The following is a 24,793-nucleotide window of genomic DNA, read 5'->3' on the forward strand; positions in this document are numbered from 1 at the left end:
TCTTTCTTGATTGCTAATTGCAATTTGTCTCTCATGACTTTGAATGCACTAAAATAGCATGGAGAAGAATATTTCTTGACTTAAAGGAATGTAAAAAAAAAAAAAATCTCACCTTTTGGGATCCACAATTTTGTAGAGTTTTCCATTGTGAGTCTGGGTCATACTTTTACTACTTGATAGAATGTAAACTTCGCCTATGAAGAGAGAAATACAGCAAGTGAATGCCCAGTACCACAAGGCCTTACTTCCTATTGCCTAGCAGATAGTTTATATATACAGTATATGTATTTGTATGTGTGCATATATGTGTGTATACATATGTGTATGTATATGTATTAATATATGTGTGTGTATACACACATATATATCCTCAGGAAGATCACTTGCCTAAACAAAGGTCATGACAGTTTCACACGTCTGCCTTCACAGTGCATGCAGATGTCACTCACTGCTTTCCACATGCCACCACTAAGCCAATGCAAGCAGATACTAATGTCTCACCTGGATTATGGCCACAGCCTCCTAATTGATATCCCTACTTCAATCCGTGTCATTTTGTGTTTCCTCTTAACATACCAGCCACAGTGATTCTCTTAAAGCTAGTTAGGTCATAGATGTTGGATCACACTCTTTTGTTTCAATACCCTCCACTAACTGCTAATCCCAGAGCAAAGGGAAGTTCTAACTGTGACGTGTGCTGGCCCTCCTTAGTGCTCTGACCTCACCCGCCATGTTTTGCCCCGTTGTTTGCTCTTTCTAGCCTCACTGGCCTCTTGGCTTTGAACCCATGAGGCAGGTTCCTGTTCCAGGCTTCTGCCTCAGGCCCCCACTGTCCCAGGCTCTCCTGTCAGGCCAGGCTCTTTGCTCAGTTCCTATCTCAGCTCTTGTCCCAGGTTCTTTGTCAGGCTTCTGCCTTTCAGTAGATCCCCACGAGGTTCACATTTTCCCTTCCTTCAAGTTTGTGCTTAAATAATGTCATCTTTTTTGACTGTACTATTTAAAATTACACTTATCCCAACCTCTAGTAACTGCTATCCCTCTTCACAACTAGATTTTTCTCCTAAGCACTTATTAACAATTGACATACAGTATATTTTTTAAATTTTATTTTTATTGTCTTCATTTAGAATATAAATTTCTTGACAACAGTTTAGATCTTTGTCTCTTTATTTGCTGCTGTACCCCCAATACCGAGAACAGACCTTTGCATAGAATAGATGTTCAGTAAATATTTGTAGAATGAGTGTTGAATGTCAAGGTTTACCCTAATTTATTCTGCCCAAGATTGAAAGGTTTGATTACCGTGTTGTTACTGTTAATTGATAATTTGATAATTCGAAGCCGGATGGAATTGGGGTGCTCCTTTTTAATTTTTAGCTTTTTAAAACAAGATATGTTAATATAAATATTTGGAAAGAGAGAGGGAAAGAGAGAAACCCTGATGCTCAATTCCAACTCTGACTCTCTAATTCTTGGTGCTAGGCTGTGTTCATCATGATGAAATGTAACAGATGGACGCCCCTTTTAGGAGAGAAACACTCGTTTTTTTTACCAGTCTTCCATATAATTCAATGTTTAGGGTGGATCACATGAATTGGGAATTAGAAGCGGTGCTTATGGTTACATGTTTATTAGACTTTAAAATGTATATTTGGTTCTTATTCATGAACTAATCCTTGCTTTAGTCTATATTTCTCTACTCCACTCTGTTATTATATAGTAAGTGAACCCTACTACTTTCTTCTGTAAAGGATGTTGTAGGGTTTACACTAAAAACACAGACAAAATAAAAACACAGAAAAAATAAAAATGAAGTTAAAAAGCAAAAGAATGTAAATGAAAAAAATTAATGTTTCATCAAGTACTTTATGTAGTTTATCTCATTTGATACTTTCAACAAGCCTATCCTGATTTTATAGTTTAAAAAAAAACAAAAACAGAAAAAGCAGATCCTCAACATTTTTTTGTTTCAAAAATGCAAAAACGTATTCATTTTCTTATATGACTCTTAATTAAATCAAGTTTCACATTAAAGGATAATTCAGTACAACTATATTTATTTTTAATTATGGAGTATACATGATGTTGTAGCTTTTGGACAGTCAGGATTGTATGTGCTTCATTTGTTGGTTCTGCTCCCAACACAGTATTAAGTGTAGGTAGACATTTGGATATTTTAACCAATGGTGGTGACGCTAATAGGATGATTGATGGTGAGTCATTTGTAGTATGGTCTGGGGAAATCTACATGATTCAGTCACAACATCTATATATTCATTTCTAATTCTGCCACAAACAATTTAATCCCAATTTGTGTTTTAAAAATCAGAGTTTGCCAATGAAATTTAAATTACACTAGAGAGGATTTAAATGAGAAAGGGTATCTTTCCAGTTCCTGTGAGTGGGGTAGGAGAATATCAAGGGAAAATTAACTGTAAAATGCTTTTGATGCTGAAATAAGAAAAGGACAGACTGGATTTCTCTTCTTTGAATCATATTCCTGTGGCTCTGAAGTATGCATTATGTGTTTCAGGAATTTAATCTCAGTTCCTTGTTAACCTAAGTAACTGGCATGGAACTATTTCTGATAATTCTCCATTTGATATAGGAAAACCAAATCTGCACTTTTATAGGAAATATTCTGATTTAGATGGGAAACACAGCTCTTCTTAACAGCAAGAAATGCATCGCTGAGGCTGAAGAAGCGTAGTTACTGTTTGCATGTTGTTCATTATGACGCCCTTACATTTATCTCTGAAACTTAAAATTATATCATTTCTACTCTTTGATCACATTCCAATTTCAACATCTTTTTGCTTTTTAAGCTGCATACATTTCGATAACATACCAGCAAATAAATTGTACGTTATCCAGTAGATCATCAATGAGAAGATAATTTCCATTTTGTTGGAAGGCAGATCTGAAAACTCAGATTATCTTGCACAAATTTTATGCCCTGATGTACAAAAAAAATTTTAAAAATGAGGAAATAGAGGATAATGTGAATGTGAAATTCAGACTGCAACAGAGTTTTAATTTATTCCAAAAGACATGGATAAGTGGAAAGGTTTTTAGTAGAAAATATGAACCAATGACTCAGATGCATCAAAAATATCAGTGGACATTTAAAATGTTTCCCTCTCTTCAGGTCTCAAAAATTCTCTTTTTTTCCTGCCTCCCATTTTCCTGCTTTGATTACTTTCATATTTCTGGAGTGGAAATAACATGTAAAGACCCCCAAAGAAATGTTATTGGAAAAGAATACAGAAGTGGACCACCTCAAATCTCTATAGTAGGTCATCTTTGCTGTAGGTTACGTTTCCAACAAACAGAGGATGAGATGGTTATATTTATTCAGAGCAGAACAAAGCCTTTTGTGCAAGGGAGTGAGATTGGAACTTAATAGAAACAGTTTATACTGTACCTAATTCATCTTCTCCGAATCCCAATATGTGACCTGAAAAGTAACCTCTACAGGAACCACTGTTGCCGAGACAGAGTGGTTTTTCTTGCCATTGCTTCGTCCCAGGACTTTGCTGGAGAGTTAAGAAATTCCTACAACACAAACATACCATAAACCTATGATAAAAAACATGCTTTTGCTTCAAAAACACAATCAGGTGTTTAAAATAAAACTCAATAAATAATCGTTGTGCCATAGACCTGGCTTCTAAAGGGAGAGATATTATAGCCCATAATGTGTGTGAATACTGTGAAATTCCCATGTGGGGAGAAAGTACTTAACGATAAGATTTTGTTTGTTGGGGGGCACTAAAAGTACCTGAGTATGAGAAAAGCCCTCCCCTTCATCCAGAGAATGATACTTCCTCTCCAGGACTAGACTCCATGCTGTGCTAGTAAGCAGAGAGAGGGACAGGGGAAGATCATGGGGTCAGTACACTTTGCTAGTTCCTTGTAGCGACCAAGCATATCAGCTCTGCCATAGGCCTGAATGCCAGCGACTCGGGAAATAAGATTCTTAATTTGGGTTTCATCACAGAGTTTCTTATAATTATCCACAATGTGATCTCTAAACTTCAGGCTAAAATTTAATTTTGTAGTATTCCTACCGTACAGACAAATTAACTTGCCACATGTCCTGAAAGTCTGGCAAAAGCAAAAATTCTCAGCCTTCCAAGATAATTTAAAAAATAATTATCAACTCATATAAAGCAATAGTTTTCAAATCACTCATTATTATGGTAAATTTAAGTTAAGGATGAAGGGAAGAGCCTAACTAATATGAAAAAGACTTCTGAAGATTTTTCTGCACTTAAAAAAATCATTTTATGAACTTAATCAAGTCTTTTTAAAAAGCATCTCTTAAGAAGTTCTTTAATTAAACCACCATACATAGTGGAACTAAAAGTAAATATTTATGTGTGTCCCAGACCTGACCCCCAAAGGGAAACAATCATTTGAATATTTTATGGCAGTTTGCCCACTAATCAATGGATATGTCATTTGGTATATTAAATTGTGGTATCAGGAAACCTACCCATTACGGTCTCCAAACACATAGCTTCCATACAGTCTTTCAGACTGGCAGCCTCGGTAAACAAATCCGCCAACCAAAGGACCATTACTGAATGGTTTGAATTCTAAAAGTGATGGCTCACTTTCTGGAAAGAAATAAACAGCATTAGATGAAATGAAATATATTTTCATAAAGTAAAACTAATGTAGGCCAAGCAACAATTATTACAGTAATTTATCTCTGAAGTGTGTTCCATGATTCACAAGATGGTTCCTTGCTAGAGATATTTAGTGAAAATAATTGCTCCTTTTGCTTCAATTGTGTACATGTAAAGGGCTTCCATGTACAGATTAATGAAATGAGAATGCTCTGAAATGCTAATTTTCAATGAAATTAGAATCTGAATATTTTGCAAATCATGGTTATTTACTTTAGGACCAAAATACTTTTAAAAATACTTAATTTTTTAATATTGATTTTTTTGGTACAAATCCTTCTCCATATATTTAGTAAATTGAGCCAGACCTCTGTCAACTTATAGAAAATGTTTAAAAGTTCACACTTTAGTGAAAATAAAACAATAGTACATAAAAGGTCTTTAAAGCCACATTTATACATTTAAAACTTGTCACTTAGTCAAGTAATATCTTCATTTACAATATTTTAAAAATTTTGTTTACGGAGCTGTATGGTTAACAAAGTCTATTGCAGTCATTGCTTTTGAATCACTTGTGTATAGACATATATCTTAGTTTTTCCATGAACGTCATTATGCACTAGCATACACGTATGCCAATTGAGATGGAAATGATCTAAAGCTAGTTGCAAATTAACCTGAAAATTACTTATCACTTATTAAGTACATTATATGCTTAATGTCAAATACGTCCCTATCAACAGGCAGTATTTTAGGCAAAAGCTTTTGTGGAAAGACAGTAATTTTAAAGTCCTCTCCAGCTCCCCATGTGATTATGGGGAATATGAGATCATAAAAAGTAGAAAAGATAGGTTTTAAAAACACTGAGACAGAAAAATTGAATGATTGAGGTTGTAAACTCTGGAGTCAGGCTGCCTGGGTTCAAATCCAGGCCCTACCACTTTATGTTGTGTGATAATTAATATTTCTGTGTCTCAGTTTCCTCATCTGGCCACTGCATCCAATAATATAGTGCCTATTGCATAGGGTTGTTCTTTGAATGAAATGAGTCAAGTTTATAAAGTGTTTACTACCGGGGCAGGCATGTAGTAAGCAGTGTGGAAGTGGTTATTTGGTTGTTTTGTTTTATTTTCAGTTTTATTGAGGTATATTTGACAAAATTGTAAGATATTTAAAGTGTATATCATGGTTATTTGATATACGTATACACTGTGAAAGGATTCAATGGATGTGTTTTTAATATTAATACATAAATGTAGGGCTGCCAATATTGTAACCAGTTTTAGTTACACCCCAATTAATGTGCTTGTAGAATTTAATTTAATCTATAAATATGGCTGGAATTCCATCATACTAGTGACTCATTAATTTTTTTTCAAACCACATTATTCTTTGGTTTGGCTTTTATAAGCTGCACACACACACACATACATGAATACCTGGAAAAAAAAAGTAAAATAACTGAATACCACATGAACTAACACAGCTGCTTCATTCCTGGTACTAAATAAATATCTGTATTGAATGAGTAAATAGGAGAAGCAATCAATTTAATAATCTTAACCTACTGTGTTCCCTGAATCATAATAATATTTGATATATTACTTTCTACAAAAGGAGTAAATACTAAAACATTGAAAAATGTTAAGTATCTTTGACTTCGTTATTATCCAATTTTATGTTTTATATGTATCTCTAAGTACTCTAGTAATCATATTATTAAAAATAATGTCTAAACTTCCCATTTCCATGACTTGAGTAAATAACATGTTTTTACAAGGCTTTCACTTTTTTTTCTCTAAAGTAAACACATTAAACATTTCATTCTTATTTGAAACACATAATTTTCCTAATTGCTAAGACTAGCATGGTGGATATTAAGAAATTTCTTACCTTTAACACTTGTTTTTTTCCTCTGTATATAAGATGTTAAGACAAGTTCTCCCTTATATGTTAAATAAATAGAACTTATTCATCTTGAATCTCAGATGAGCAAAATATAAACTGCTAACTTTTGAAGGTCCATTAAGTTTTTTGGACCTACAGAGCACCATTCAATTCCTGGGAAAGGTAATTACCCAAATGGAACCCTGAGGGCTTGTAAGAATCACTGGACCTTTAAAAAGTGAGCAATTTACTACCTCACCACTGTTAGGCCAGTGTTTTTATGCTTTCCCAATGCTCATTTTGCAGGAATCCTTTTCTCTTCAATTAATATATGAAAATAAAACCCAAACTAAAGCAAAATCAACAACTTATGCTCTACTTACTTACCGTAATCTTTCCCCTTTATTATCTGTAGGATTCTGGCTGATGATCTGTTCTTTCCATTGGAGTCTGAACAAAGTATTGTTAAATTGATGTTTATATCAGTGGGGTGTCGATCCACAGCGCATCTGCATGACAAAAGGGGGACCCATGAATTCCTACATGCCTGTCTTCCCATCTCAGACTAGAAAGTCCTGACACAGGAACGCTTTGTGGGCTGACAAGGATTCTACGGGGTATTTAGTTTGGACCCCCTCGAGAAGGCTGAAGGAAATATCCTGATGTGTTTGTTTACTCTGCTGAAGCTTAATGATCTCTGGAGAATATTTCTTAATTTTTCTTGGTATCCCCCTCCACTATGAATGGGCACACTGACTAAAACACTTGTTCATTTCTCTGTTGTTAAGGAATACCACGTGAAAAGTATAAGAATCAGCAGCAGTGTATGAACCCACATCTGCAACACACAGTATAAAATTAGTTATACTACTAGCTTTGTGTTATCTGACATGGACCTGCTACACTCTAGGACTCAGGCTGCTCTCCCAAAGGAAAGTGTGCCCACAATCTGCAGCTCCTGCCAGTTTAGGGAACAAAATCAAGCTGGTCTCCCAACCATGGAGGTCTTCGACGTTGACTTTGTCTTCATGTTCTGGGACCAGGCTTTTTCTGTGACTTCAGCCACTACTACTATAAACTCTATGAGGCCAGAAGTCACTTCCCTCTTGTTCGTCTCTATGTCTCTGTCACCTGCTTTCAACCAGGGAATATAAACGGGGCTCACTATTTGTAGAATGTTTAAGTCAATGAGGGACTGGGTGTTAGGAGTTTGGGAAGAATAAAGTTTAATAATATAATTTTGAAGTTCTCACAAATGGGGATAATAGTGTTGCATTGTTTTTAGGTTTCTCAAACTTGGCATTATTGACTCTTTGGGCCCGATAAATCTTTGGGTGGGGGGTGCTGTCCTGAGTGTTGTAGGATGTTTAGCAGCATCTCTGGCCTCTCGACCCACTAGATGTCAGTCGCATGATCTCTTCCTCCCAAGTTGTGACAACCAAACATGTTTCTAGACATTGCCAGATCATCTCATTAAGAATCACTTTTTGTTGGCCAAAAAAACACATGGACTTAAAAACAAAACAAAACCCTTGGGGCAATTAAATAATTAAAAAAATAAAACAATCGGACAGTAGGTTCTGGGTCCTAAGAAGCCTAAGAGTCGTAGTAGCAGCTACTTAAACAACAACAACCAAACAAAAACTGTTGCCTCCGAATGATCCCATTCATAACAGGGGAGCTGTAAGCCTGACCTGCCAAAGATGAGTGAGTTGTTCTGGGGCAACAGTCCCTTTATTGTCCTCTTGAATTCAGTGATTCACAGAATACAATGCCTGGCAGGGATCAGGACACAGACACACTGTGACTTAAGGTGGAACGAAATCCACACAGGGTGAGAAAATTGTTCTGGACTGCCTTTCTTCTTAAGATGAAGAAACTGGGACAAAAAAGGTTTGACCTGTTTCTAACAAGGAGCAAATCTAGAAGAAAAGGTCAGATCTCCCAAAGGTTGGGTTGTGTGTGTGTTAGTGTGTTTGTGTGTGTGTGTGTGTGTGTGTGTGTGTGTGTGTGTGTGTGGTGCAGGGGGGACATGAGGTTTAGCTCTGGCTGAATATTAGGTCCCCTGAGAACCACTTGACCCTTCTAACCTTTAGTTTCTTATGTAAAAAAGAGGCCTGACAGTGAAACTTCTCTGTATGATGCTATAAAGACACGTGTTGGTATACATTTGTCCAAACCTATAGAATATACACCACCAAGAGTGAACCCTAGTGTAAGCCCCAGACTTTGGGTGGTGATGATGTGTCCATATAGGTTCATTAGGTGTCACAAATGGACCCCTCTCGTGGGGGAAATCAATCGTGGGGTGGGGGGTGTTATACACATGTAGCGGCAGGGGGTATATGGGACAGCTCTGTACTTTCCACTCAATTTTGTTGTGAAATGAAAACCGCTCTAAAAAATTGCAGTCTTAAAAAAAGGGGTGGGTGTGGGGGGATGGGGAGAATGATGCCAATTACCTCAGAGTAATGCTGAGAGCTATAAATGAGGTAATATGCATAAGATACTTAGCTCAGTACTCTGCATCAAGGGGCTTAATATAAGTCAGCTTTACTTTTAGCCAATAATTATTTTAGTTTCCTTTCTGCTTTATTAAATCTTCCTCTGCTTAAAATAATCTTGGAGGAAGGCGGACTGTTCCTTCAGCCCTCTGCCCCGGAGAAGGTCAGACTGCACGCACAGGCAGCCTGCCACACGTAAGGTCTGTAAAGCGCCTCACCCTGTGTTTTTATACTGAGGGTACGGGACCCCCAGGAAGGTTGTCTGCAAGCGCCAGTGGGATTGTGGTGACTCAGGCTGCTCGACTTCAAAGTGCTGCTTTGTGGTGGTATCTGCGAGTTCTGAGCTATCGGAATGGAATGCGACAGTTTCCTCCACATCCTGAACCCACCTTAAGTATTCCCTGTCGCACAGATTTTAAGATCTGCTGAGATGCCAAAAAGGAAATGAACTGTAGAGTTGGACTTTGATGGAGGGGAGATGAAGGGCATGAGGGATTATAAAAATAAAAAGTTTGAAAAATACTCACCTTGCACACAGTGAACACTCAATAAACATTAAATAGCAGTAATACCTTAGCTAGTAAATGAATGAATGTGGCCAGATACCCCTTAGTATGGCTACCAGAACACAGATTGGAATGAAGCTTTCATCACAGGATTGCTATATTATACTTCATAGCTTTTTTAGAGTGTACCCCAAATTTCTCACTCTCCGTACTTCTTAGTGTTCCTTTCTTTATGGTTTATTATAGTAAGTAGTCAGTATGAATTCCTTTAGGATTTGTTAACTTTTTTCAAGGAGAGGAATGTTAACATTTAGTCAACTCCTTACAAATTGATACTGTGCCATCATATATATTAAGTGAGGCTATGATAACAAGAGCTATAATTTATTTAAAATTGACCAGGTGTGCCAGACACTATTTCATGCTTTACTTATAGAAATGCATTTAATCATTACAGTATCCTTGTAAGGTAGATTTAGGGAGGTTTAAGGAGACGCATTAAAAGGTTTATTATCTCTCTGATTATACAGGCGGAAGTCTGAATCATTACACTAATCTAACAGTGTTTATCTAATAATAGCCCTCCAAACCTTTCAGGCGATTTTTCTCTATGAATGTGTCCTTTTCCATGTCTAATTTGCCTTCTAAATCTGCATCACGCGTTAACAGAAGTGAGTGCTAACTACTGGCTTGGAGCATAAGCCAGTGTGATTTTTAGAGGCACAGACTTGCACACCACTCTTGGCTGCTCTGTGGCTGGCCCCATGTTTCTTTTCCCAGTCCCTGAATCCCAATTTGGCTTTTCAGCAGGTGAGGGGGCAGGCTGGTGTTCTCACCTGCCTGGATCGTGGAGGCCGTGGGCAAACACTTCGGGGGGCTGGTTGGTGCTGTTGAAGTGCGGGTTGCTCCTGGGGATGGAATATGGCACATTGCACATATCCGTGTCCACGTCCAGCCGGAGCACCGAACCTGTGAAATCACTGAGAAAGTGGAGCATGACATAAGTGCTTTGTGGTTTTGTTTGCATTACTCCTAAACTAATGCAGGGAGATTGCTCTGTGGATCGCCCTCCTATTTGAGACAAAATTATTCAGGTTCCAAATTCCATACGGTGGGAAATGAATGGAAGGGCAGTTTGGTTTCAGACAAGTGGCAGCACCAAGACACAGCTGCACGGTGGCCGAAGACTACAGCATCAGTAGGGCACTGCTGTTTGCATCTGTCCTCTTAATTTTTTGCCAAGTCATGTATTTTATGACCCCGATGAAGGTCCACTGGAGTATGTTAGCCCATTACGCAGAGTGTGGAAAGCTGCATGGATTGCAGGGCAGCTACACAGGGGAGGAGGGGTTGCTTGCTTCTCAGGGCTGTGTGTGGCCCAAACTACACAGCAGCAGCTTGTTTTAGGACATCTCAGCATAGTGACTTTCAAAAATATTACATCAGCATATGATTGGATTCCTCTTCATTTTATAAATGCAGACATTGATAACCAAAGTTAAATATTTAACCAGCGTGATTTAATTCAATGACTTTTTCACTCACGGATCTGATCCCTTTTCCTTGCACTTAAAACATTTTAACATCAAGAGGAAACCGGTTTTTTTGTTTGTTTGTTTTTTGTTTTTTTACCTTAATCCGTCCATCTCTTCCATGTCATCCAGCGTGATCATCCCATCACCAAGAATGATGTACAGGAAGCCATCCGGGCCGAAGAGCAGCTGTCCTCCGAGGTGCTTTCTGTGGAGTTCTGCAACCTCGAGAAACACTCTGGCAGTTCTCAAATCAATCTGATGGGGGTTTTTTCTACATGGTTGGGGGGAAACAATACCATGATTGTTAAAGATGTAAGGTAATCCATCTAGAGAGTAAATAGTACACACATCGGGAAGCAAACAGCTGGCCTCTAAATAAGGAAACACATACTTGCCATGGGGCTGATAAAAATTGCCAGAAAATTATGTGATTTTCTAAGTTTCAGAAGTAGCATTTCAGTTAAAAGAGAACTGAGGAAAAGTCCCAAAGATATCATTTTCCCCACATGGGCTTTTAAACAAGACGGAGATTATGGTTTAATCATTGCCACTTTATGGCTGTTTATTTGTAACTTCTAAACAACAACAACAAAATTATGAAGAGATACAGAAAAAATAAGATTTAAAAATATTTGTGTCTCCACACGTTTCAGTGATACCTGGATACTGTGTACTCCACAACTCTGAGAATGTGGTCATGAGGCCCGATAGCCCACCGTTCTTGGTTGGTGGTATAAGACACATAGAGCTTTCCATTTTTCTTGTAATTGGGATGGAATGCAAGGCTTAGCAGTCCTCTTTCATCTCCTCCCTGCAGTCAAATGAAAAACACAAAGAATTGCGAAGTTAATTATGTTCTTTATTGTGTTTCAACTGGAACCCCAAAAGAGTCTCTTTCTTTCTTCTGGATAATCTTTGCCCAAACTCTTTTCTTTTCTTCCTTGCCTACTGCACAGAAAAGGATTATAAAACATTTCACTTTGCGGAACTCTTTAAGGGTTAGAACAAGCCAATTGTCTTGTGTGGTTATCTATGCACAAGACCCTTCCACCACTTTTGTCAAGTGATTTGTGTACGTAATCTTGGGAAGCTAGGAAGACAAGTTTAAGTGCTGTGAAGAATTCTCTGCTGGGTTACTAGGTTGCTCGTAGTCCATAGAAGATAAATAAAAAGGTTCATAATCAGCAGTCACTTCTAATCCAAATCTCCAAAACCTAAAACACAGTGTGGGCTGCCAACTCCCACTGTCTTGGCAATATGTTTAGAAAACAGTTAAATTGCTTGTGTAATATGTAAACCTTTGTTTTACCCTGGAGGCATCTACATCAGTTGTCACAACGATGGTGGTCTGTTCATCATAGCTAAGTAATAAGCAGCATTGGCCTATCTACATAGAAATGAGGTATTTTTACTTGTATCCCTTTCCTGCATAGAGTTTTTCTTTATAGAAGGATGGGGAAATGGGAGAAGAGCTAAAAGCCAGGGCTGAGATGGGGGTGGAAGAAATCCTAGAGAGGAAAGGGGACACTAGGAAATAAAAGAAAAATCCCAAACAACTTTCTTTTGTTATTATATGAATGTCAAGGATTGTGTACATTAGGCATGCCAAATGCTGTAACAATTAAAACATCATCATGTTCTTAAATAGAAAGGCATTTTATCTTTATTTTCTGCTAATTCAGCTGGAAACTCAATATGGTCTTAGCATTTGTTTTATCCCACAAGCATAGGAGTTTCTCTAATGAAATCACAGTATACAAAATTATCTAGATCAGAGACTTAAATTCATATTCTAGGAAACCAGTGACCACTTTCTCTGTAGTCTGAGGAGTTAGTTATCTACAATGGTGAAAAAAGTGACATGAAATTGAATGCTGCAACGCCTGCTAGTACATCATCTTATGCACACTATTTCATTAAACAACACATCTCCTATGACAAAAGGCTATACATTACTCCTTAGAAGAGGAGGGGAAATGTCTCTAATAGGGCAACTTCTTCACAAGGTTATGCTCAGTAATGGCAGGACTCTCGTGCTTTGGTCCCCAGAATAGCGTGTGCTACTAGCAAAGCATAAAACTATTAATAGTTTGGTGTTCTACATGGATTTGAGAACTTCAAGTTTTAGGCATAAAAGCTCACTTTCCATAAACACTGATTGATTGCCTGGGTTAGAGAAAAACTGCTTTTAGCTACGTGCCATCCAAAGTGGGAACATCCAAACTTGAAGAGTGTATAAATAAGAAAATCAATGCAAATAATGCAAATCATTACTCAAATGTCAAAACAGTCAACTTCTTCAGTTGCATAACACAATATGCTTAATAATAGCCAAAAGAACAATCTCAGAGAAGGGTAAGGCTCTGATGACTATGATTTATGAATGGGCCTCTATTTTTCACATTATCCTGTTATGATGATTTTAATATTGACTGGATGTTGCTGTTTTTCTTCTTACATCTTCATTAAGCAAGTATTTCCTGCCTTTATCATGAGACATTGAAAGCTGGGATGTATAACTAAGATTCGATGGTAGAAAAGCCACCACACATTTTCATCTCCTGGATGGACGTATATACGGAGGCCTAGGGGTGGATTTAGTTTGTGATTAATTCCTCTTCCACATAGATCTCCCTCTAAAGCTACAAGTGCAGGGAAGTACTGCATGCCCCCTTCACAAATGTTTGTGCTCCACCATAAGAAGCTTTTGTTGAAAGTAGCTCTTTTGTAGTTTTTAATCAAATCCTCTGAAATACAATTTAAGTTGGATAGCAACATGGTTTAAACTTGTGTTGCTTGCTTTTCGGGAATTAGAAATGGAGAATCCATGCACTGTAGAAAGATTGATGGGAACAGAGATTTACACAAATCCATAAGTGATAGAAGACAATTGCTCACTTTAGGATTCTCCTATCACATGAATGAATTTGGGGACGACATTGGCATTTATTAAAATGCCAAATATGGAAACAGAATGAAACATTTGAATGACAAGAAAATAAATCAAAAAAGCAATTTAAAAAATGTCAGTAATTTTGAAATTTTCAGGTTATAGGATTTACATTTGTTTAATCATTACATATGATTTCATAATTTTTATATGCAGAATATTATTTGTGTACATTTAGAAAAATAATTTCAACCTTACAGAAAAATTGCAGAACAGTATAAAGAGGTTCCATATATCCTTTACCCAAGATCACTAGTGGTTAGCATTTTTCTCCAACTATACATGTCTATCTCATATGCATACGCATGTATATCTATTTCTTTTTGTTTCTTTTTACACTTGTTTAATCATTACCTAGGATTTCATATTTTTTAAGTCAACATCAGATGAAAAGTAGTGTCCTGGTTGGTTTAGAAATAGGACTAACTACTCTTATTTCAAAGAAATACTTTCATAACTATATTAATGAAAAAAAACTTGAATGTATTACATAAATCTCCTAGAGTGTATCTTAAAATTAGCTTTTTAAATTACATAGTATAACACGACTCCTGAATGTTCAGAGTTTGAGAAGGAGGGATATGCTGCTATTGTTGGGAGATGAAAGTATTCATAGGCTCACATTTCACTTGAATAAGCATTCAGAGTTAGGCTGTCTGTTTAAAGTACGTTACTGACAAATCATGATTTACCTCTCCAATGCAAACCTATCTTTGAGGTCGGGGTCATTTTTCACGATCTATATGGAGAAGTACGTTGATTGGGCTTCTTGGAGGTTGACCTTTGGACCAGGGTCAGAGGCCACAACCCCAGAAACACCACCAGACGTTTGAGGCCTCCAGGCTGCCTCCTGTGGCTGCTGCGACTACAGTCTCGCCACCAGGACGTTCCCTGAGCCTGGGCCTTGGTGCCTGGAGGCAGGACTGGGCAGCAGACCAGCTCTCCCCAGCTCACAGAAAGCCCTGTGCCAATTTGACTGATTCTCTTCTGATGCCTTCCCATGCCTTCCCCTTATTATGTGTAGTTTTATGGAATTAAAATCATGCCCTCCTTCCAGAAATGTCAAGTTGTTGAACTATTTCTCATGAGCATCTGGAGAGAATGAACCTCTAGGGATTAGTTCAGCCAGGATACTAAAAACAGAGAAAAAGACATTAATAGAATGGCAAGTGGAAGATTCGGGGTGCAGGGAGCCATGCTTTTCAAAAAGACTCTGATTTCTAACATTATACTTTTGAAAACTGTTAACCAGTGTCCAGAATGTTTATCCTTACCCATGTGAAAAGCAGCAATCTGTCCAAATATGCACATTATACTTTGTGCATCATTATTCATACTGAACGCTCCAAGCATACGTTGTGCTTCTAGGAATGTAATCACTGCTAGAACCAAACGGTGGCAAGTAACGTACAAATACATTAGGGTTTCCTCTGTCCAGGTCGTGCTTTTTTTTAAGCTCACTGAAGCCTTGCTCGCCTGAGCATCCTAGTCTCCCAGGAGACGCTGCCGCCCTCTTTGCCGAGCCCTCCCAGTACTACATCAGCTTCTAGACACCCAGCACAGATGCCTTCTCAAAATCCCATGGGTGATTTGAAAATAATGTCCCTATACACTTTGGAGATTTCAGAGTAATCCATAACCCTCCCACCCTTAAGGACTCGAGAAGTAAGCTGCCACTCAATTATCATTCAGCTCTCAGGAACAATTTCACGGGGTCAGCAGAAAGGAGGCAAAACCCCCAAAGAGTATTGATGACTTTAGTATAAGTGCAAGGTCAGATCTAGTCTTATAGTTTGGGCGTATGTACTTTTCTCCAGGGAGCAGAACAAAGTTCTAACCAATTGACTAAAAGTATTCCTAGTCTTTGAAGAAAACGAAGTATCTAGTGTTTGAAAAGGAGAAGTAATCAATCACAAAATGATTGTAACAGAAAGCATTCTTTTCTTTTTTAAGTGAAATTGTGGCATGGTCTGTCATTATGATATTATTTTGAAAAAAAAAAAATTCCCTTCCTACTTCCAATGTAGTTAAAGTTAATTTTTCCTGATGTCTGGCCTCTTTAAAGTTTGCCTTAATCTTTTTCAGGGAATACTGACTTATATATTTTAGGAAACAGGACTGGGTAGCACTGAACTGGAAGCACAATTTCTCATTTTTACGTAGTTTTTCTTAGTGACCTTTTGGCTTCAAGTTCAGGGGTCTATCGATCAGCCCAGTGGTATTGAGAAAGCAATGAAACACACATTCAAGTAAACAGTGCAGTACTAAATGAAAGATATTCCTTGTGATGCCTTGTCAAAAAAAATTGTATTTAACATTGATTCAACAAATACTTAAGGAATCCCTGCTGCGTGTTAGGCATTATGCTGGGTGCTAGGACTAAGACATTCAATAAAAACCGATTCCTGCTTTAGGAGCTTATACGTAGAAAGAGACAACAAAGTGCAGTTCTCAGTTGTTTCCTTCCCACCACACTTCTTTATGAGGCTGACTTTGGGGGAGGTTAAACAATGCTATGCTATTAGAAATGTGCACGGCCCAAAGAACAAGTGTTAAACAGAGTAAGAAATAAATTCCGGGTAACCTTGACACAAAGGCTAATTAGTATAGGTAAGGAAAAGAAAAAAGCTCGGTTATAAGAAAGCTAAATTACATGAAGAATTAGGCAGTTTCTGCAAATAGTAAGACCATCTTCTAATTTATTTTATGTACATGACACAGGCACACAGATATGAATGAAGACCTCTAGCAGAATTGTTGTTCTCCTGATAATGAAAGAGCTTCTAAGAATTAACATGAGAACAGAGCAGTGGTATTTTTAATTCTCTCAAAAATACATACTTTTATTATAAGGCAGGTCACCATATTCTTTATTAATACATTTTTCTGGCATAATAAGGAATATGAGGATTTGGAGACTTACGTAGGCCCCTCCTCATGCAAACCTTTGTTTCTCTTAGACTGGAACCTTTTGCTGTTCAGAAATGAGAAATAAGTTTGTTTTAGAATTATTAGTTCAAACACAATACCAGATTTTATTAGTTTTCTATTACTGATGTAAAAAATCACCACAAATTTAGTGGCTTGAAACCACGCAAATCTATTATCTTAAAATAGAGTCCAACATGGGTCTCATTGGGCTAAAATAAATGTGTCGGCAAGGCTTGTGTTCCTTTCTGAAGGGTTTTGGGGGTGATCCATTTCCTTTCCTTTTTCAGCTTCTAGAAGCCACTTGCATTCCTTGCTTTGTGTCTTCTTTCCTCCATCGTCAAAGTCAGCCACAGTGGGTTGCATTCTTACCATATAGCATATCTCCTATTTCTGCCCTCCTCTGCATGCTCTTCCATTTTTCAGAATTTGTAATGACATGGAACCCACCCAGGTAATCCAGGAAAATCTCCCTGGATTGTTTGGCAATCTTAATTCCACTGCAACTTTAATTTCCCTTTGCCATCCATGTAAGGTAACAGTGTTCACAGATTCTGGAAATTCAGAAGTGGACTTCTTTCCGAGAGGGGTGTTATTCTGCCTACCACACGACTATAGTAATCTGTGTTTTAGAAAAGGATCCATTTATGACTGGAGCCATCTTGTCCACGCCAAGTGAGCACCTGGAATAGTTGACTGGTATCCACCTATAAGTTACAGGGATATACCTAAGGCAAGCTCTGTCATTGCAAGCATTTACTTCAGAATGAAGTGGAAGCACCTTTCCGAATTAAGAAGAAAGTGAAGGAGGAGATAACATGTGGGCATGTGATACTTTCATATATGAACTCAGTCAAGAGCAAAGCTCCTGTGTTAATCACAGGATGCAAAGACAGTAAAGTTAAACATTACTTAAAATTGTATTCCACTAACTGGAGGATTATAAGCTCACTGAAACGGTATCATTTTGCTTTGTTCATAAGTTGTGAAACACTGTAGAACATGAATTTCTTCACAACTCCTGAAAAAGATGAGAAACGTTGCTTTTCACTAGTTCCAAAGTCTCCAGTTAGCTTATGGGAGTTGCTGCATGATTTGGTTCTGTGATAGAATGAAAAATATATTTGGTTTTTGTCCCAGATCCTGGCACACAGCTCCTAAAACCAATGGGATTTCCTGAGTGATGGGAGTGTCTTTTATTATTCATAATGAACCCGGCAGCCTTGTTGGAGTTTATGCTAATGAGGTGACACTTGGTGGGTCCCTAGAGAGCTTCAGAATGGGAGTTGGTAGCCAGAGGAACCCAAAAATGTGATTAGAGGGTTGAAACTTTCAGCCTCCACCCCTCAATCTGCTGGGAGTGGAGAGGGAGTAGAGGCGGAGTTCAATCACCAATGGCCAATGATTTAATCAACCATACCCAGGGAATGAAGCCTCCATGAAAATCCTAAACAGTGAGGTTCGGAGAGCTTCTGGGCTGTTCAACACACTGAGGTGCTGGGACGCTGGCACACCTGAAGAAGGCATGGGCACTCGGCCTCTCCCTCACCAACCCTGCCATACGTGTGGCTTCCATTTGGGGTTCCTGAGTTGTAGCCTTTAAAATAAACCAGTAATAATAAGTAAAACACTTTCTTGAGTTCTGTGAGTTTTACTAGATATTGAGTCCAAGGGGCACTTCTGGGAAACCCTGAATTTATAGTCAGTTGGGCAGAAGTGTGGGTACCTGGGGCACCCCATTTGTGGCTGGTGCCTGAAGTGGAAACAGTCTGTGGGGTCTGGGCTAACTTCTGATAGTTAATGTCAGAATGGAAGGGAATTGTTGGACCCAACTGGTGGAGAACTGGTTGGTGAGAGAAAAAATCCCTCTTATTTGGTGTCAGAAAACACACCTGATTTTACTGATTTTATCAATAAATAAGTAAAAAATAAAACCCTGAGTGGTTCCTTAGGCCTTCCGCCTTTCTAGGGAGAAGGAGAGCATGATCAACTGAAGTTAAAGAATAGTTAGAATAATTTAGAAGTCTTCCTTTCATACAAATCTTACCTTGGAACTTAACATTTTAATAAAATACCTTGTGTCATTTTATTATTCACTCTTGGCTTTTCCTACCTTAGCTCTTCTCTGAGGATGAAACCAGCTACAATATACTCCGGACCTATCACTTATAGTACCAATTCTCCCCTTTAACATTTCCTGTATTTTTCCAGATTTGGCTTTTACTTTCAGATAAATCTTTTACTTGAATTATTCTCTGGTTTCCTGATAACGGCTCAGGTCATCTCTTCAAGGCCTCATTTCTGCTTAATTGTATTTACCCATTGCTTCAGTTCTCTAAGAAAGTACATACAAGTTTCAAAGGCTAGCAGGACCCAAGCCCACCTCCACCACACTCCCCTGACAAATGTATCCTTCTTCAAATGAACTTGAGAGCTGCAGAAGATACCCAGTAATTCAGAATTTTTAGGAAGTGTCTCAGAGTATATATTTTCTGGTATGTAGCAATCAGTCCAAGTCAAATCTGTGTTTAGAATTGTCCATTTTATCTTCTGGAAGTAGCAAATGACATGTAAAGACTAGAAAAGTACAAATGGGAGGATGAAAGATTCTAGATGGAGACCAACTATCTGAAAGTCACACTGGCTTTCTTCAACAATTCTCTCCCCGCCCCCTTTTCAAACATAAACAAAATAAATTCGTCACACTGGCTTTAAGTTATGGCCTACACAGAGGAAATATACTAGAAGTGGTTATTTTCTAGAATTTGTAGCTTCCTAGCTGCTGCTTATTCCATATACTAATGTTCTCTTGACATCTCATGGGTCTGGAGCAAAATATATATACATATTCAGTTAAAAATGATTTTGGTTACAATAGTTTATGTATGCATGTACGTGATTTATTTTATATAAACTTTATATTTGTCAAATGGAATTAAATTTCATATTTCTACTTTCCGTAGGCTTTTTACCTGTTAGAACTGTGATATTTGGTACAGTGTGGCGTATTAGATAATGGATTGACTTGTATTTTTGTCTAGGCAGTGGTTAGCTGCTGTTAGATTCCAAGGTTAGGTTAGCTGCCCAAGGAATTCAATACGATGTCAGGGAATGGCTTGAACATTAGGGACTATTTGTCTCTCAATATGTGTCAAGTATTAACAATATCTGTGGTGTTCCAAAGTTCAGTTCTCCAACACATCTTATCTAAAAGATGCTTCAATACAATTAAACTGTGAAATGTCTATTGAAATAAGTAATAAAATAATAAGACTACAAAAAGTATAAACTCTTCTCCAAAACAAAATCCTAGCAGCAAACATTTTTGAAGAAGGAAAATGTATAGAAAAGTTGGCAACACTTACAGAAAGTAAAGCTCTTATGCTCGTATGTTTAGGCAACATGAAAGTAAATGAAAGGTTTAAAAAAACTACAAGAACATTCATGGGAATTAAAAGGGAATAAAAATGGCAATGAAGAAAAAGTTTGTAATTATACTAAATGCTTCTATTACAACCTACAGGTTTAATACTTCTTAAACCTTAGAATTTAAAAAGTACCCATTTCCAGACTGAATTGTAAAAGGGTGAACTATTGAGCAGTTACATGGTTAGACATAGCAAAATCTCAGATATGTAAATGAAGAGCTAGATCAATTCCACTAGACTGAAAGCTTCTTGAAGGCAGGGACCTCATGTTGGTATTTGTGGTGTCTTACAGAAGATCTCACCTGTAGTAGAAGTCTTGTCATAAAAGGTAACGTGTATTGAGCTCTTACTATGTGCCAGAGATGATGCTAAGTAATTTGCAAGCATTATGTTCTTAAACTTTATAACACCTCTAGAGTTTCATGCTATTTGGTTGGTGCAAAAGTAATTGTGGTTTTTGCAATTATTTTTAACCTTTTAAACTGCAATTACTCTTGCACCAACCTAATATTTTTATATTATCCGTATTTTCTGGATAGTGGATATGAGTAACTTGCTCAAAATACACAACTAGAAATGGCAAAGCAGAGATTGTCTGTGATTGGAGGACACATAATATAAACTATTGTTACATCACCCCACCAAATATTTCCTAAATGAAGAAAATGAATAAACAAAGAACAGATTGTCTTCTCTCATCAGTACCCATTGTTCATGGGCTGAGGCAGTACTGACACAGTCTTCCTTAGGTTTACAAAGCTCTACAGGGGAATAAAATGAAGCCTACATCTCAGCTATTTTAACTTCTGTATGTTATCTTAACTGACATAAGAGGTACTGAAGCTTATACCTCAGTTATTTTAACACAAAGGTTAATTGAGGTTTTAGGGCAATGCGCTGATAAACTGACAAGCTGGGAAAAAAAAGTCCTGATTTGTGTACCTTTCCATAGTGTAAATACTCTCACCATGGCCACTTTCAAATTGGCAACTTGATGTCACTGACTGTGCTATGTGAAGAGACAAGCACAATTAGCTCTCGCAAGCCCATGACCGCCGTTGTAGAATATTTCTATTCTCCTTCAAACCTTTCATATTCTTTCTCTCCATTACTATTGTGCCTTTTTTCCTCCTGTTTTAAAATTTTTGTCATATCTCTTCCTTTCAACGTGAAACACCCAAATAGTTTTATGAATTAAACAGAAGTTTAAAATAAATAAATAAATAATTAATTAAACATGAGGGAAAAGGTCTTTTGTTCCTGGAGTTTTAGACGAAACATACATAAAAAGTAGAATACCACCAAAAAAATAGAACAGAACACCTAGCAATCCTTTCAAGGAGTTTACTTGGTTACTTAGTGGGGGTGAGAAGCAAATGAAAACTCCTTGGTAAATATCTTTCCTCCCTCTCAGAAGGTTGCTCAGATCATTAAAGAAAGGACTGAATGTAAAGTTAGTCTGTAAATTCCAATATGGCATTTGAGCTGAAGATGTGGCTATTATAACAGGCAGAGAGGAAAGAGCCATCCTTAAATTTAATTGATTGCTAAAAATAAGATTTTGGAAGGGAATGTGATTTAGAAGTAGAGAATATGTAGTCCTACATTTTAATTGGATGAAGAATGCATTTAAATTATGTAAAAGTATTATCTCGCTGCCTAGCATCCAAAGAACTTTTGGATTTCAGAAAATTGCAGGCATGGAAAGGCACATTTATACCTATATTTAGCACCAGACTCACCACATAGTTTTGATAAAGTTCTGTCTATATCTCTTTGGGAGATTTGGATGGCACGTGTTACCAATAGCTATTAATAAATGATTTGCAAGACTTGAGGTAATCTGAATTTTTATTCTAGAGTTGAAACACACATACTTGGCTATTGCAGCAATATTATCTTTTTTTTTTTTTTAAGTTAAAACATTATATAGTGTTGTATACTCTAAAGTTAAACATAATCTCTTTAGTAAACATCGAAAAGGGGTGATAGGAACAAATCAACCCCAACATTTCTGTGTTCTTGAATAATACTGATGGCAAATCACAATTATATTTTCTCCCTACCCCAAACTCTATGTAAACAAGCACTTCCAAGATTTATGACAGAAAAATATGAATTTTTTTATATTAGCAAACAGTTGTGAAAATTACCTCTGAGTAATATTGACTAATATAACACATATTTATGTAAGTAAGATACTGAGTTTAGATTCAAGTTTGGATATCCAATTAGAAACTAAAGAAGTATATAAAATTGTTCAAGAAGTGTGTAAAAAAAGGCACATCATTAAAAAATACATATGTATATATAGAGAGCCCCAAAGATTAGATGATGCTACAGAACAAAAGAAATATTTATTTATGTTTGGGGATTTTCAATTTTTCCTTTTTTCACTCTCTTAAGGATTTCCTTCTTAGGAAATACAAATACTTTTTAAAAATTATTAAATTGACAAATATGGGGCAAACCTTGTTAGAAAAGCAAGTGATTCCTTTGGAACAAGGAGGACAACTTAAAAATGCATCAATAACTTCTTCAAATCCCCCAAATTTATTTTACTTGGTGGGTAAGAAGAAGAAGAAGCTGTCCTATTGTCTTGCAGCTTGGAAATAGCTTTCTTAGCACGAACTGGTCTATAATCAAGAAAAATTATTGTTCATAGTTTATTAATAAAAGTTATGAATGTAAGGACGATTAACTTTTATAAGAATAAAAGTAAAATTTTAATGGAATTATTAGGAATATTCAATTTTTATATTAAAAGCTAAGGAAATAAAATGGACTCATAATTCATTTACCATCTTGAAAGCTAAAATATGTGAGGCATAAAGTCTGACCATTTTGTTTTAAAGATTAAACCCCAGAATTTAAAGCCTGTTTCCTTGAGAGTTTCATCTGATTTATACCTTTGTACTTTGAAAAATAATTTTTTCTCCTATCAGAAGATAGAAGATTCAGGGTCCTTCCAATGAAAGAAAGATTACAATATTAAAGATAAATGCTTAACTATAGCAAAGGGAACAAAATTGTTTTTAATGAATTTGACCTCTTGCTTTTATAAAGTTTGTTTTTTATGATGTGTGGCTAATATGGTGGTCATGCAGCTAAAAGCATTATCTTCACATCATTATACAGAAATATAACACTAGTATACTTGAGTTTCCAAGTCATGTTTCATTGCTCTTTACTATATATTTCCTATTGTTACTCTAAAGAACTCAAATTGACTTATATGAGAACAAACATTAAACAATTAAGATTATTGCTTTGAAAAGAAACCTTGAAAAAAAACCCCAGCAGTTTAGACCACCAAGAAGCACTAATAAATTTAAGAAAATATGAGGTTTCCTCTATTTGACTTCTCTTGAGAAGTTATGCAATAGATTGCTGGAACTTCAAGGTCATATAAAAATTGTGGTACTTTTAAAATTATTCTCTGAGTAGAGTTTGTGTTTACATGATTTATATGTCAATTAAACTTGTAATTTACCAAAATAGCAAAATCAAATTCTTTGCATCTTTGGTATTTTCATTAATCACTATTTTACAAAATGATCAACTGAATTCTAGCAACACAAAGAATAAAAACACGATCAATCTAAACATCCAGTTTTACATTAAAAAATCATTCTTATTTCTAAATAACAGTTACAAACCAACATTTAGAAAACAAACATTGGCTGTGCCTCAGATATAAAAATTAAGCAACTCTTTTTGATGTTTGGTATATTACATATTTATACTAATTCTGAATAAAAGCAATTAATCTATACTTACGAAAAATGCATCTTTACTATTAAATTATATAAAATGTAAAACGTGAAGTTTTTGCAGTTCCATGTATGATACTATCCCATTAAGGTGAAATAAGTATAAGAACTATATATTGTAGACATCTGAAACATCTGAAGTCCATATTAAAGATAGGAAAGTAATTATAAAATCGGAGTAGGATTTATGAAGAAAGACTAAAGGGTGGGCTTGGATTTCTTAAGTTTAAAAAAAAAAAGTCTGAGTACACATAACTGGCCTTAAATATATGAAGATTTATTGGAAGGAGGACAGTGTCTGGCTGTTCACCTTTTCCATGGAAATTTCACCAATAGGTATTTTCAATGCAAAGGATGCTGTGTTCCTTGTAATTCTTAATATAATGGAAAATTTACTTTAAATAATAAGGAATAATATAGTTTTGGACCAAAAGGCAGAATTTGGGGAATTTCTGATATTCAAATTACATGAGATGGTGTCCTTAGTTATCTCAGGGAGGAGCCAAACAATGAAAGACAGATCTGTTTTCTAATAGGTTCATAATTTAATGTGTAGAGCAATTTGGACAAATCGATGGCACGTTAATACTTCCCATTTGAATTTTCAGAATCACGCTGTAGAGACAAATTCCTGGTTGTAAATCCTAG

At 36.6% G+C, this 24,793-nt stretch overlaps 2 protein-coding genes across 4 annotated transcripts in view; one reads left to right on the top strand and one right to left on the bottom strand.

Moving 5' to 3' along the window:
* Nucleotides 1-24,793, top strand: part of ANAPC10 (anaphase promoting complex subunit 10) — a 274,574-nt gene that overhangs the window by 204,676 nt on the left and 45,105 nt on the right. The gene's annotated exons all lie outside the window — the stretch shown is intronic.
* Nucleotides 1-24,793, bottom strand: part of HHIP (hedgehog interacting protein) — an 87,849-nt gene that overhangs the window by 20,436 nt on the left and 42,620 nt on the right. For all 3 annotated transcript variants that reach the window (XM_019730761.2, XM_019730762.2, XM_019730760.2), the window contains exons 5-11: nt 11,726-11,877; nt 11,164-11,337; nt 10,368-10,511; nt 6,909-7,030; nt 4,499-4,622; nt 3,425-3,555; nt 113-194 (exon numbers count right to left, since the gene is read on the bottom strand). In XM_019730761.2, coding sequence (XP_019586320.1) covers nt 113-194; nt 3,425-3,555; nt 4,499-4,622; nt 6,909-7,030; nt 10,368-10,511; nt 11,164-11,337; nt 11,726-11,877 — 929 coding nt within the window. The remainder of the gene's footprint in view (nt 1-112; nt 195-3,424; nt 3,556-4,498; nt 4,623-6,908; nt 7,031-10,367; nt 10,512-11,163; nt 11,338-11,725; nt 11,878-24,793) is intronic.

This window comes from Rhinolophus sinicus, linkage group LG07 (genome assembly GCF_036562045.2).
Source record: "Rhinolophus sinicus isolate RSC01 linkage group LG07, ASM3656204v1, whole genome shotgun sequence".
NCBI lineage: Eukaryota > Metazoa > Chordata > Mammalia > Chiroptera > Rhinolophidae > Rhinolophus > Rhinolophus sinicus.